Source organism: Geotrypetes seraphini, chromosome 10 (assembly GCF_902459505.1).
Source record: "Geotrypetes seraphini chromosome 10, aGeoSer1.1, whole genome shotgun sequence".
Classification (NCBI taxonomy): domain Eukaryota; kingdom Metazoa; phylum Chordata; class Amphibia; order Gymnophiona; family Dermophiidae; genus Geotrypetes; species Geotrypetes seraphini.
Window position 1 is genome coordinate 20,000,687 of NC_047093.1, and position 14,239 is coordinate 20,014,925.

A 14,239-nucleotide genomic window follows, 5' to 3' on the forward strand; every position below is an offset into this window, starting at 1 on the left:
AACACCTAGATGCAGTCCACATCAAAGTAAGTACTTTCTTTTCAATGTGTCTATTTTTAGGGTTATGAATTTGCTATATCTTTCCCTGGTTCAATCAAAGCTGTTTACATTTATTATATGCAAGTACTTTCTCTGTCTAGCGGGCTTACAATCTAAGTTTTGTGCTTGTGGCAATGGAGGGTGAAGTGACTTGCCCAAGGTCTTCTACTACTACTACTACTACTACTATTAATTATTTCTATAGTGCTACCAGACACATGCAGCGTTGTACAGTCACAAAGAATAAGAAAACAGTCCCTGCTTGAAAGAGCTTACAATCTAAACAGGCAAGACAAACAAGATGTCATGGATACAGTTAAGGGGAACGGTTAATCAGCTGGCTGGGTTGGATGGCAGAGGAGTAGGGTTATGGAAGCTATATCAAAAAGGTGGGTTTTCAGTCTGCTCTTAAACAAGGGAAGGGAAAGGGTTTGACAGACAAACTCGGGTAATTTATTCAGGCATAGGGGGCAGCTAGATGAAAGGAACGAAGTCTGGAACTGGCTGTGGAGGAGAAGGGTATAGCTAAGAGCAGCTTATCTGAGGAACGGAGTTCTCTGGGAAGTGTATAAGGAGAGAGGAGAGATATTGAGGGGCAGCAGAATGAACACACTTGTAGGTCAGTAATAAGATCTTGAACTGTATGCGATGGCAGATAGGGAGCCAGTGAAGTGACTTTAAGGAGAGGGGTGACATGAGCATAACGAGGTTGGTAGAAGATGAGTCACGCAGCAGAGTTTTGCACAGATTGCAAGGGGGAGAGGCTACACTGAGTGATACCAGTTAGGAGTAGATTGCAGTAATCTAAGCGTGATGTTACAAGAGCTTGGACAAGGGTCCGGGTAGTGTGCTCAGAGAGGAAGGGGCGAATTTTGGTGATATTGAAGAGATAGAAGCGACAGGTCTTAGCAGCTTGTTGGATATATGTAGAAAATGAGAGGTCAGAATCGAAGACCACTCCAAGGTTGCGAGCAGATATAGTTCTGGAAAATTTTATCTAGATCTCTTTTCTGTATAAAACAGGCTTTACATAAAAAAAGCAATTTATAAAATGACCCCCTAAATGTCATGAAATGCACTTCTTTTTTACACAAAGAGCTAAGTAATTGCACATGCTTCTCTAGCTCATATGCTAACTTTTTAAACCAGAGCTTAAAGAGCACTTTTGAAAAGCTTACCTTCTTTTTGTTTTTCCTTGTTCTTTGCATTTTTCTGACCTACAGATGCTACGCAAGGTAGGCAGGTATTCTACTACACTGGCCTGCCTGTTCCCCACGTTTATGAATGATCTGTACGAAAACACACTTTTTATCAGTGCCAGTTTTTCCTGTGCAGTGCTGTAAATAGAACAGAACAATCTAATTAGAGATTTCGTATTCATGAAAAATATAAAGGAGGGCACATACTTCAACTAAGGCTGTAAACACCCGCCAACTACACCTGAAGATTTGGTTTGAGTTCTATATAAGCAGGGCCAGAGCTTTTTTATGGAGTCTTTACATTTTGAAACACCTTTTTAAAAGGCCAACAAAAATTTTGTGAATCTACAGATTTCTTATTTGGCAAATGTCCATACACACAGTCCCTATGAACAGTTCAATCACATAAGATAACCACAGCCTTTTTTTATATACATGTACCTGTAGTGAGCAATGTTTTAACTGTAAAATCAGAGGCAAAAGTGTGGCCTGTTGAGTTTTCATCAAAGGCCAAGTTTTCACATTTACTCTGCAAGTCACAATCATCCCATGCCTATCTAAATGGATAATAATGATAATTTGGAAGCCATTATATACATTCAGTACACATCAGGCACTAAAACTTGTAAATAAATCCAACATAGCATCATCTGAGTTCTGTTATGTACCTGAATATTAAACATTTTAGGTTACCTTGTATTAACTTCTGTCTGAGTAAAAAACACATCATCTCTGTGTTTAGGAATATGCAAAGTAAGTTCTTCAGTTGGATCTTTTCCTAAATTCCTGCATAAATTTAAAGATGTCTCTATGGATTGAGATATGCTAGAATAACACTTATGAAAACTGAGAGTTTCTACCATTGCTTTCAGTTCTGTACAGCTTTGGGTATTCCACCACTCTCTATCCTCTAGATTAACACCATCACAGAGGCCATTTTTAATTTTCCCATCTGTCCAGTTGTATTCTGCATTTTTACAGAACTCATGTTGCTCCTTCACATCAGCATATAGATTGCAATCTAAAAAAGACATGGTATCCACAAATTCAGTCAGTGAGTCTAGGCAATTGGTTATCAGGGCAGAACATTTTTGGTCTGCAGGAGTCTGTGAACTCTCTTTTGGAAAACAGATGTTGGTCTGCAGGGAATTCTGTTTTGTATCCTTGCTGCTTTCCTTGGACTTAAAAGCAGAAACTCCTGAGGGCAAAGTTAAATATCCATCTCCTGAGTCTGATTCGCTTTCAAATAAGTCACTATCATCAAGAATTATGCACTTTTTGCTTAGTTTCACATTGGAAGATGTTTGCACTTGACTCATCTCCACAGACTGATCATTCTCTAAAGGTCTTCTTATATTTTCCTGTAGAGCTTTGGTGATGGATGGAACTGAAGCAACCTCCTTAGGTTCTGGAAGAATATGAACTGGTAATGGCAGAAGGAATTCTAGATTGTTATAAATAAAATTCACGTTCTTCTTTTGAAACTCTGTAAGCAGCTGTATCAATTGATTCCATTTTTCTTTCTCTGTGATTTTAAACTGAAAGAAATTAAATAAGCTTTATCAATTTAATATCATCATATAGCAATTCACTTAATGCATGAATACTAAGAGTGAACTGGGGGAGGCAATATATCACTTTAATAATGCATTACGTTTGACAGTTCCTAGGCATATCGTACAGCAAGTAACATACATGTGCATGAAAATAACACATTATTTTAACTATACAGTACTATTGTTCAACTAATAGTAAACTGCATGATGATATGTTTTAGTATATTAATATACTTACTATACACCTAACCTCTAGAAATCAGAAGGGGAAGAGTGTATCCAGTTTAGGACAGTACCTTGACAAACATCATCAAATCTTCTGACGGCAAAATTATGTTTTTAAGACCAATTAGGCTCTCAGCAAGGCCAGTATCACATTTTGGGAGATCCTGAGAATTCATGGCAGTTTGAAGAGAGTTGATTGTAGAATCTGTACTGCAGATCATGGAAACTGTTCCAGTATCAATTTTTCCTTTAAAAGCATAAAAAATGTTTTGATGAAAGAATGCCCCTGGCATGGAAACCTGTGCCATTAGCAAGAAAGTCTGGTTTAAATATACCCATATTGTCCTTTTCAAATCACTTACTTTTATTTTTTAACATTTCCTTCTTTCCTCCCTCTATTTTTCTTTTTTTTTAAACTTTTTCCCCAAATTTTTCAAATATGCAACTAACATAGATTACCGTATTTTCACGCATATAATACGCGTTATACACAATTTTTACAAACCGTGCGCGTTATAGGTGTGAGCGCGTTATACAATTTTTTTTTCTCATTGTGATCAGGCATCCCCCCTGCGAACCGGCATCCTCTCCCCCGCTCACGTCACCTCCCCCTCCCCCGCGATCCTACAACCCCCTCAGCACCGCAAAACATCTCTTACCCGATTGGGCACTGGCACCAGCACCAATGCACAGGACGTGCCAGTGCCAGAAGATCCTCCCTTGTTGGGCTGGGCTGGGCTGTGCGGTGCAGGGAGATCCTCCTTCTTCCCTGTGCCGGGCTGGACTAGGCTTTGAGCATTTGCGCATGCTCAAAGCCTTCTGATCTCGCTCTCTCCGAGATTCTCAATCTGAGCCCCCAAAGGGCACTGAACACCGTGTCCCGACATGCCTGAACATCTACCTGTTAGTGTCTGACAAAAGAATGCAAGGAAGATCAAATCGCAGCCTTACAAATGTCCATTGGAGACATGAGCGAAGACTCAGCCCAAGAAGCCGCCTGACCCCGAGTGGAATGAGCCTTGAGAAATTTCGGAACAGGCTTCTGCCTCAGAAGATAAGCGGAAGCAACAGTCTCCATGATCCAGTACGCAATAGTAGCCTTAGAGGTACCAGCTCCCCTACGAGGACCCGCCAGAAGGACAAAGAGATGATCGGATTTCCTGATCTCCTGGGTCCGCTGCACATAAGAACGAAGGACCTGACCAACATCCAACTTGCGCAGCTGTCTTTGCTCAGAAGAGCCTTCCTGACTACCCAACACCGGGAGGACTACAGATTGATTGACATGAAAAGGAGAAACTAAATTTGGCAGAAAGGAACAGGCCTCAAGACAACCCACTCCCTAGAAAACTCCAAGAAGGGAGCCCTACAAGAGAAAGCATGCAGCTCAGAAACACGCCTAGCTGAAGTAATTGCCACCAAAAAGACTGCCTTCAGAGTAAGGTCCATCGCAGCCGCCCAATGGTTCAAAAGGCGGGCGCACCAAAACAGACAGAACCAGATTGAGATCCCAAGATGGAACAGAGGGCCGCACAGGAGGCCTGATCATCTTGGCTGCCCACAAAAAGCGAATCACACCAGGAATGGCTGTCAAATGCTGACCTGTTACTAACCCACAAAAAGCTGACAAGGCCGCAATCTGAACCCAGAGAGAAGACCAAGCCAGTCCCCTATCCAGGCCATCCTGCAAGAACTCTAGGATGGTAGGCAGGGAAGCGCAAAAAGAGACCACTCCCCGCGCCTGGCAACACCCCTCAAAGAGACGCCAAACCCGCACATAAGCCCGAGAGGTAGAAAGTAGAGAATGACATGGGGACCTTTTGGTAAACCACGGGTCACCGTAGGAAATCTGCAGGAATGGAGACATTTGCAACTGGTTTACCACAGGAATGGGGACAAGACCTTTCACCACCCCGTGGGAATGGGGGACAAGGAGAAATTAGGTTCTTACCTGCTAATTTACTTTCTTTTAGCTGCTAAAGAAGAAAATGAATAAAGATTATAAAACAAAAAAAAAGAAGAAGTGTGAGAAAGAGGGCAAGATTTTAGTGGACAGAGGCAAAAAAGAAAAGAAAAAGTTAAGAAAGCTAAATGGGAAAAATCAATACTTTGGAGACAGGCATAAGGAGGGAATGGAACAAGAGAGAAGAGGAAAAAAATGTACAGCAGACATTGAAAAGAGAATTAGTAGAAGACAGACAAAAAGCAGACAGAGAAACTGAGATCAAGATGATGGAAAAACAAAATGACCAGAGAACAAAAGGTAGAAAAAATAATTTTATTTTCTATTTTGTGATTACAATATGTCAGATTTGAAATGTCAGAGCTGGTGTTAAGACAGCAAGCGTGAACTAGGACCTAAAAGGGAGAGGAAAAGTCTTTTTTATTTATTTTGTTTACACCACAGAGCCGGCGATGGGGTTGGAGAGATTGTAACCCTATACTTCTACTAAGTAAGTATCTTAATAAAAAAATTTGGCCTGCGACATAGCCTGTGTTTTAGATTTTGGCCCCTTATGTGATTTAAGTTTGACACCCCTGGTCTACACTATCCCACCCTATCATTTCTGAATAATATTTCTTTCTAATAATCTAATACATTCTAATTTTGTTAATTTGCAGCACTATGAACTACTTCACTTACCTGGTGACTTGCTTCCACTGGAAATTTTAAAGAAACAAGGCCTATGTGCACCGACACCTTGTTTGTCCACCTGGTGAGACTGAGTTGCTTCTTTTAACTGAGCTAGAATCTGTTTCCCACTTCTTTGACAAGATGCATTCACTTCAAATACCTGCAAGAACATGAAATACACACATGAACCAGGCTGCATTCTTTACCTACTGTGTTTCTAATCTAATCTAATCTTTAGCCTTATATACTGGGTCATTCCCTTGAGGGACTCGAACCGGTTAACAAAATTTGGGTTAAAAATACATTAATGAACAGTAATAGAACTAGAGAGAGACAGTGGATATTAGCATTCAATCATTAACTATCCTGAAAATAAGCCCTAGTATGATTTTTAAAGATGATCCTAATATAAACCCTACCCCAAAAATAAGCCTTAGTTAAGATCACCCCAAAGCCCCCCTCCTCCCCCCCTGAATGTCCCCAACTCCATTCGACACTAGTGCTGCCTTTTTCGTCGAAAAAATCAGATTCTTCAATTCAGCGATCCCCATTAGAAAATGACACGGTGGCGGTTTACCTGCGGCCACTGCGTTTAGCCGCGGGTAACCCGCCAAAATGGGGAACGAAAACTAGCAGTCGTTGCGGCGACAAGGCCATTCACCGCCCCGTGGAGCGGTGAATGGTCTTGTCCCCGCAGTGAGGCATGAAGGATCGCGCGGTCCCTGCAGCCCACACCCGCCTGCCCAATCGATCCTAGTGATTAGCCAGCTCTCTCCCTTCTCCTCACCTTAGTTTGTAGGTTTTCTTTTTCGGCAACCCGCACGCTATCAAAGAGCCGCGCACCCGCTGCTGCTCAGTTTCGATCTTCTGCTCTGACGCAACCGGAAACAGGAAGTTGCAGCAGAGCAGAAGATTGAACACTGAGCAGCCGCGCGTGCGTAGCTCTTTGGGAAAGCATGCAGGTCGCCGAAAAAGAAAGCCTGCAAACTAAGGTGAGGAGAAGGGAGAGAGCTGGCTAAACACTAGGATCAATTGTGCAGGCGGGTGGGGGCTGCGGGGACTGTGCGATCGCCCGTGTTCCTGGCTCAAACTGGAAGGAGGGAGTGAAAGGGAAAAGGATTCTGGGCCAAGGGGATGAAGATGGAAAGAAAAACCCACAGCAGGAAAGAAAGGGAAGGACAGGCAGGTGAGCCAGATGCTAGAAGCAGGGGGGGGGGGAGGAAGAAAGAGGGAAAAAAAGCTAGATGGGGTTGAAAAGAAGAGACACACTGGTATGGAAGAGGAAAATAGGGGAAATCTGGACACAGGAAGGTAACAGAAAGAGGGGAAATTATGTGCATGGGGCATAGAGACAGAGACATAAAGGGGACATGCCATGGGGATGGTATATGGACACAGGGGGGGGGCAATGGCAGATACATAGGGGAGATATTAGAAATGGGGAAAATAGGAGCACAGAAGCGAGATGGTTTGTGGGGATGGGACAGGGACCGAGCTCGCAGGCTCCAGTGGCTTGCACAAATTACATTGTAACGTGCCATGAAAATAAGAGGGAGGAAGGTAGATAGATAGGCCACGCGAGAGGAGCTGAAGGGTGGTAGAAAGGAACAGATGGTAAAGGAGGGAGGGAAGGGTGGTGGTGGAAAGGAATAGGACAGACATTGAAGGAGGGTGGAGAGGAACAGACCCTGAAGGGAAATGTAGAAGACAGAGTGGGAAGAAGACAGATGCCAGACTATGAGGGAGCGGAGGGAAGAAGATGGGTGCTAGACCAATTGGGGGGGGTGAAGGGAGAGGCACAGTAACAGCAAATGGAAGATGCAGAGAGAAGACACACAGTGGATGGAAGGAATTGAATGAGAAGATGTGGAAAGCAGAAACCAGACAACAAAGGTAGAAAAAAAAATTCTATTTATTTATTTATTTATTTTTTGCTTTAGGATAAAGTAGTATATTAGTTGTGTTGATAAAAATTTATAAACAAAGCCCTGCCAGCTGAACATCTCTTTCTCTAGTTCAGCAGCAGGAACTTTGATTTATAAGAAAGGAATAAGCTAAATATTACAGTACTAAGGCTTATATGGATGCAGCGGGGACGGTGACGGGGCGGTGAATGGGATGGCAGTGGCGGTGACGGGGTGGTGAAAGGGATGGCGGTGATGGAGCGGTGAAGGGAACAGCGGTGACAGGGCGGTGCAGAGGATGGTGGGCCGGGGACGGGGCGGTGATGGGGACAGATTTTTTCCCCGTGTCATTCTCTAATCCCCATCCTGGTGAGACCTGCCATACCTCCACTCCGAGGCCCCCCAAACCAGCTGCAGCGGCAGCACTCTGAACAGGCTGCTTCGCGGTCTTTCCCGCCAGGGCTAGGCCTTCCCTCTGCAGCATCTTTCTATCCCTCCCTCCCTCCCATCCCCCTGTGCAGCAGAACCCCACTAACCCTCCCAACGTGAGATTGGCATACTTCCGCTCCGAGGCCTCTAAACAGCAGCAGCGGTGGTAGCGCTCTGAACGGGCTACTTCACAGCTTTCCCTGCCGGGGCCTTCCCTCTGCCACATCACTGATGATATCTTCAGTGACGTGGCAGAGGGAAGGCCCCAGTGGGGAAGGCCGCAAAGCAGCCTGTTCAGAGCGCTGTTTTTGTAAAATGAAATATGGCTGAAGAACAGATGCTGTGTATGTTGAAGATGATCACTGTTGACTGTTTTATGTTTTTATTGTATCTTTGTATGGTTTGATGTTAGTAATGGTATTTATTTATTTATTTCCAATTCTTTATTCATTTTTCCAACTTACATCAAGTATACAATATTACATCAGGTAAAATTTGTATATAACACTTGAATTTCTTTCTTATATCATCTTAAATACATAAATTTATACCCTTCCCACCCATTCTTCCCACAAATAATTTAATCAAAAATAGCATATAAATATTATATTCTTATCTATTAATTAAATCTTTAATAGAACTTTATACCATCCCCCTTCCCCTAAATATAAATGTACTTTCAGTAGAAAATGATGTCTACTCATTGCAATAATTTGTCATGTAATGGTATTTATTATGTCTGTTCATTTGTCCTTCGCTTTGTATAAGGCGAATAATAAATAAACACTATACAATACAATCAGTGCCACTAGTACTGGTAAATGTCATGTGTGTCTATAGGCCAAAAAGATAACAGACCTTAAAACCGAGCTCCTGAGCACAAGCATATACAGCAGCAGTCTTTCCCACACCTGGTGGGCCAGTGATCAATACAGTGTTACAAAGCAAATCCTCTTCTTCATTGCAAACATTGCTATCCTCAAAATCACTGCAGTCCCAGGTATCTACAAATGTAAAGCAACCAAAGAAAACTGTTAGCCAAAGGATTATTATAAGTAGGGTCAACCTGCTTAGCCATTATGAACATGTGTTAAAACCCAAAAATTCCACCCAGAAAGTTGAAAAAAATAATCACAGACTTGTAATATCCTAAACAACAATGGTACAGTAATGTGATCATTTACTTTATTCTACTTAATATGATTTGTAAAAAGTTAAAGCAGAGCACCTTGCTGCTTGTCTTTAACTCTCTTTTCCTTCTGTTTTATTGTTTCTTCCTTATCAACTCTTGTTTTCCATTCCCTCAGCCAGCTGCAAAGACAGAGATTAAGGCACAAAACATTACTAGCATGCAGGATTCTCATAAGAAACTTCTTTAAAAATCATTTGGTGTGAATTAGTTACTACCATTCCACAATTACAAATACCCTTCTTTGTGTGAACCCACCTCTCCTCAATCACCAATCTTTTCAACTCTTGGGGTACATTCTTCTTTCCAATCCTTCAAAACCCAAACTGTTTGTATGTGTATCCCATTTAATTTTGAATTAACTATTCAGTGGTCGGGTACAGTGGCGTTAAGCTAAAAGGGATATGGTGCCTTGATAAAACCCCTTCGGGTGAAACATGTTGGCAGTATAAATCCCTGTGAAAGCATGATCACAAGTTTTTTTATTTATTTATTTATACACTAAGGTGGAAAAAAAGTATTTATAAATTTAAAAGCAAAGTATGGAAGATCCGATGAGGAAGTAGTACATAAAGCCTGACACAATGAATTTGTATGAGTGCTAGGTGGTACTTCTGAGGATCTATAAACGTTGTACTATTTACTGTGAAGAGAGTTAGGAGGGGTAAGAGAATATACACCCTTCAAATCTGAAGTCCCATTTAATTTTAGCCATATAATATAAAGTACGATCCTTTATAGTCCGATTTCTACTAATATAAATATCTTCAGGAGAAACCGCATATAACTCCACCCATGAAGATGCCAATTCCTTGGTAGAGTACGAGTTGCTAAAATCCTGAGAAGGTGCTCAACCCTGAAGTAACTTCCTTGTTGTGTGCAATGGTGGTCTTAAGTGCCATTTCTCCTTTTTTATTGTACCAATCAGTACTGTGGAACTCATTCCGTATCTCCAAATAGTTCAAACATGTTCTGCAGACATCAAGAACATGGAGGAGTCAGAACTCTTCCTCACAATCTTCTGTCGAAATGCAGGTAAAGTTAAGACCTGATTCATTTGAGAAAGAGAACACAGTCTAAGTCTTTTTCTTTCAGGAGATCTACTAAACAACCTCCTTCACATCGGAGGCATATTCCTTCGGTTTCTGAGCAGCCACAGCAATAGCAGCAAATTTGCCAGCAGTTCTCAACTGATTCAGGGGCAATTCAACAGGAGCTGTTTTGCCCAGTTCTTCCAGCCCAATCGGAGCTTGCTGTCACTATATCATCAACGTTGGTCTCTCATATCAACTGACCTATGACTTCTCACAGTCTTTATGGAAGGTTTATCTTGTTATTTACAGCATGTCTGTCTACGTGGCTAGAACTAACGCCAGCTCAATGCTGGTGTTAAGGTCTAGCACACGCGGCAATTCAGCGCGTGCTAAAACTGCTATCGCAGCTTAGTAAAAGGAGCCCATAGTCTTCTTCTCACTATATCCAATACACACTGGTCAGAAATGATACAGGATTCACTTTTCCAGAAATTTGATTAGACAACATATCTGCTTGGTCAAGAAGGAGACCCATGACATTACTTCACAACAAAGCAATCTAAGAGATACTGTAACTTCAGAAAGGGCAAGGCTTCTATTCTAGATTCTACTTCAATAACAGGAAAATCAAAAGACCTCAAACCTATCTTGGATCTACACAACCTCAATCTGCAGAGGAGGAGAAATTCAAGATGAACACATTAGTTATAATCCTGCTCCTTCTAAAGAAGAACAAACGGCTTGCCTCCCTGGATCTGAAGGATGCCTAAACTTGCATCCTCATCCACTCATATTTTCACTTCGCCTTCCTGGTCCATTCATCCAACCCCAAGAAGACTATCACACAACATATTTGCAAACCTATGAACAAATAAATTCTTTATGCATTCCCCTATTGTTCTTATTCCCTAGGATAAGTCAAAATATCAGCAGGGACAAAAGTACAAGTGATCCTCATTATGCCCCATTGGTCCAGACAAATATAGCTCCCTTGACTCCTCATTCTCATAACACCTTTACTAATAGTGCTTGGGCAACATCTAACTTTTCTGTCCCAATGTAGAGAAGGAATCTCATACATTTGAACCTGAAAAGCTGATTGTTGAAAGCATGGAAGTTGAGATGATCAACTACCTTCCTTTCTTTGAGAATGTAAAAGAAATAATACTAACTTCCAGAGGTCTGTTCATAAGAAAATCATATTAACTCAAATGGAATCAATTTATGCACGGGTCCAAAATTCACAGACATGATTTTAAAGTTTGCCCACTACTCAGGTACTCTCTTATCTCCTCCATTTATCAGAAAAAGGCAGGAGAGGGGAGATATGATAGAGACGTTTAAATACCTAAGTGGCATAAATGAGCATGAGTCAAGTCTCTTTCAATTGAAAGGAAGCTCTGGAATAAGAGGGCATAGGATGAAGTTAAGAGGTGATAGGCTCCGGAGTAATCAAAATAAATACTTTTTTACAGAAAGAGTGGTAGATGCTTGGAAGAGTCTCCTGGAAGAAGTGGTGTAGACAGAGACTGTGTCTGAATTCAAGAAGGCATGGGATAGCACATGGAATCTCTCAAAGAGAGAGAGAGAATGGTTACTGCGGATGGGCAGACTAGATGGGCCATTTGGTCTTTATCTGCCATCATGTTTCTATATTTATCAGCAATAACAGCATATCATGGTCATCTTGATGAGAAGTATTTTCCCATACTGTACACACTCTTATCTATAAGTCTATGAGAAGTTTTATGAACACAAAGCCTCCTCTAAAATCACTCTCACCAGCCTGGGACCTCAACTATGTCCTTGCTCAGCTCACTGAAGTCTCTTTTGGGCCACTTGGCCGTGCTTTCTTTAAACATCTCACAAAGAATGCCATCTTCCTAATGGTAAGGAGAATTAGTAAGCTCCAAACACTGGTACATTATCCTCCATACAAACTAATTTTATAACAAAGAGTCTTTTTCCTAACTCATCTGAAGTTCCTTCTGAAAACTGTCTTCTCGGACTTCCACCTAAACCAGTTCATAATCCTACTCACTTACTTTCCAGGGCTACATTCCACCCAATCTGAGCTGGTGCTCAATTTATTAGACTGCAGACACACACAGTAGATGATGGCAGATAAAAACCACAAGGTCATTCCAGTTTGCCAACATGGTGGCGAGAGCCACACCACTATTTTTATGCAGGTTATAGCTATTCATGATTAAACACTGGTCGGCAATTTTCCACCATGCCAACCACATATAGGAATTAAATATGTTGCAGTTTTGGAACAATATATATATATGTTTTAACTAAAAGTACTGCTAACAGTATTTAACTTGCTAATTTCTTCATTAAGATGTATTCACCTCCCCCTTGAGATACATAGCATTCTCAGTCATGGAAAATGATATTAAAGTAATAGCAGACTTGATCTTCATCTGCCTTTTCCCATTTGTGAGACACAAATATAGAAGTCTATCCAGCAATGGCCTTAGTTCTTAAGTACTCTTACCCAAAATAACAGTTTTGATTCCATCCATTTTCTATTTAGGCATCCTTTGTGTATCACACATTTTTGAATTCCCTCACCTTTTTAGTCTCTACCACATCTAATGGGACAACATTCTATGCATCCTCTCTGTGAAAAAGTATTTCCTGGCATTACTCCTAAGTCTACTGCCTGCAACCTCAATTAATGTCCTCTAGTCCTGTTTTCCCTGCTTTTGGAAGAATGTGTTTGTATATTAATGCCTTTGAAGTACTTAAATGTCTGTGTCATAGGGAAGTGTGTAGCACAGTGGTTAGAGCTACAGTCTCAGCACCCTGCGGTTGTGGGTTCAAATCCCACACTGCTCATTGTGATCCTGGGCAAGTCACAAAATCCATTCAATTTTAAACAGATCTCTGGAGTGGCTATGGGAGCCACTATGGCTCCCTCCATAGCCACTTCATTCATGAAAGTCTTTGAAGAACAATGGTTGCAGAATAATGATTTTTCTGCCTATATCAAGATGTGGGTACGCTTTATTGATGATGTTTTCCTGTTTTGGGCAGGTCCTGAGAAAGCACTGGAAGATTTTTTAACTGGCTAAATGGTAGGCATCCAACCATCCAGCTTAGTATGGAGAAGGGCATAACCACAGTGGCTTTCCTGTATTAAAAAATGTTGAAAACAGAAACTTCTTTTGAAACTGTGGTTTATCAAAAACCAACAGATGGGAACACGTTATTGTCCTACACCAGCTGTCACCCAAGGGCACTGAAGGACAGTTTGCCCTTTTCCCAATTCCTGCGGTACAGCCAAAACTGTTCTACAAGAGATATTTATAAAAGACAAGCAAAGCGATTATAACACAGATTATTATACCGGGGTTATCCTGAAAGAGTGGTAAGGACTGCATATACCAGAGGGAAATACAGTAACAGGGATTTACTATTGGATGAGAGAGCTGCAGAAATGGTGGAATGGAGCCCGACATGTGTACTCAGGTTTGGTAGAGGTGTTTGAGAAGTGGCCAGAATATTGCACAAGTACTGGTCCATAGTTCAACTGCATTCTACTTTTAAGGATAAGAGCTTACAAACTGCATATAGTTGTCACCAGAATCCTATATAATAAAACCCTAGAGCGCGCATGCGCTCTTGAAAAATTGTGATCCCTGGCGCCGTGTTTTCTGATCCGTGGCCGCGTTCCATTTTAGAACGCGGCCAGAGATCACTCTGGCCACTCCCCTCCTCACTCACCAATCCGAAGCAAGCACCTCACCTCCCGCCCTCGCTCACCGCTGCTGCTGCTGATCCTTCTCTTCGGGGCAGCTTGCGATCGTGGCCGGCTTTGGCAGGCCTCGCGGGCCGCTTTCCGGCCTCGGTGGCACGTTCCCTCTGACACACGGGATCGCGTCGGGAGGGAGCGTGCTTCCGGGTTGGGGAGCAGCCTGTGAGGTTCGCTGGGGCCGGCCACCACGATCGTGGCCTGGAGCAGGCCAGAAGACGCCAGGATGCAGGGAGGGTAAGCAGGGGAATCAATACAGGGGGGGC

At 42.2% G+C, this 14,239-nt stretch overlaps 1 protein-coding gene across 1 annotated transcript in view; it reads right to left on the bottom strand.

Moving 5' to 3' along the window:
* The window catches only part of ATAD5 (ATPase family AAA domain containing 5), a 104,554-nt gene that overhangs the window by 7,329 nt on the left and 82,986 nt on the right, over nucleotides 1-14,239 (bottom strand). The window contains 6 exon segments of the mRNA XM_033960976.1: nucleotides 1,218-1,376; nucleotides 1,932-2,776; nucleotides 3,091-3,380; nucleotides 5,655-5,814; nucleotides 8,846-8,991; nucleotides 9,216-9,298. Coding sequence (XP_033816867.1) covers nucleotides 1,218-1,376; nucleotides 1,932-2,776; nucleotides 3,091-3,380; nucleotides 5,655-5,814; nucleotides 8,846-8,991; nucleotides 9,216-9,298 — 1,683 coding nt within the window.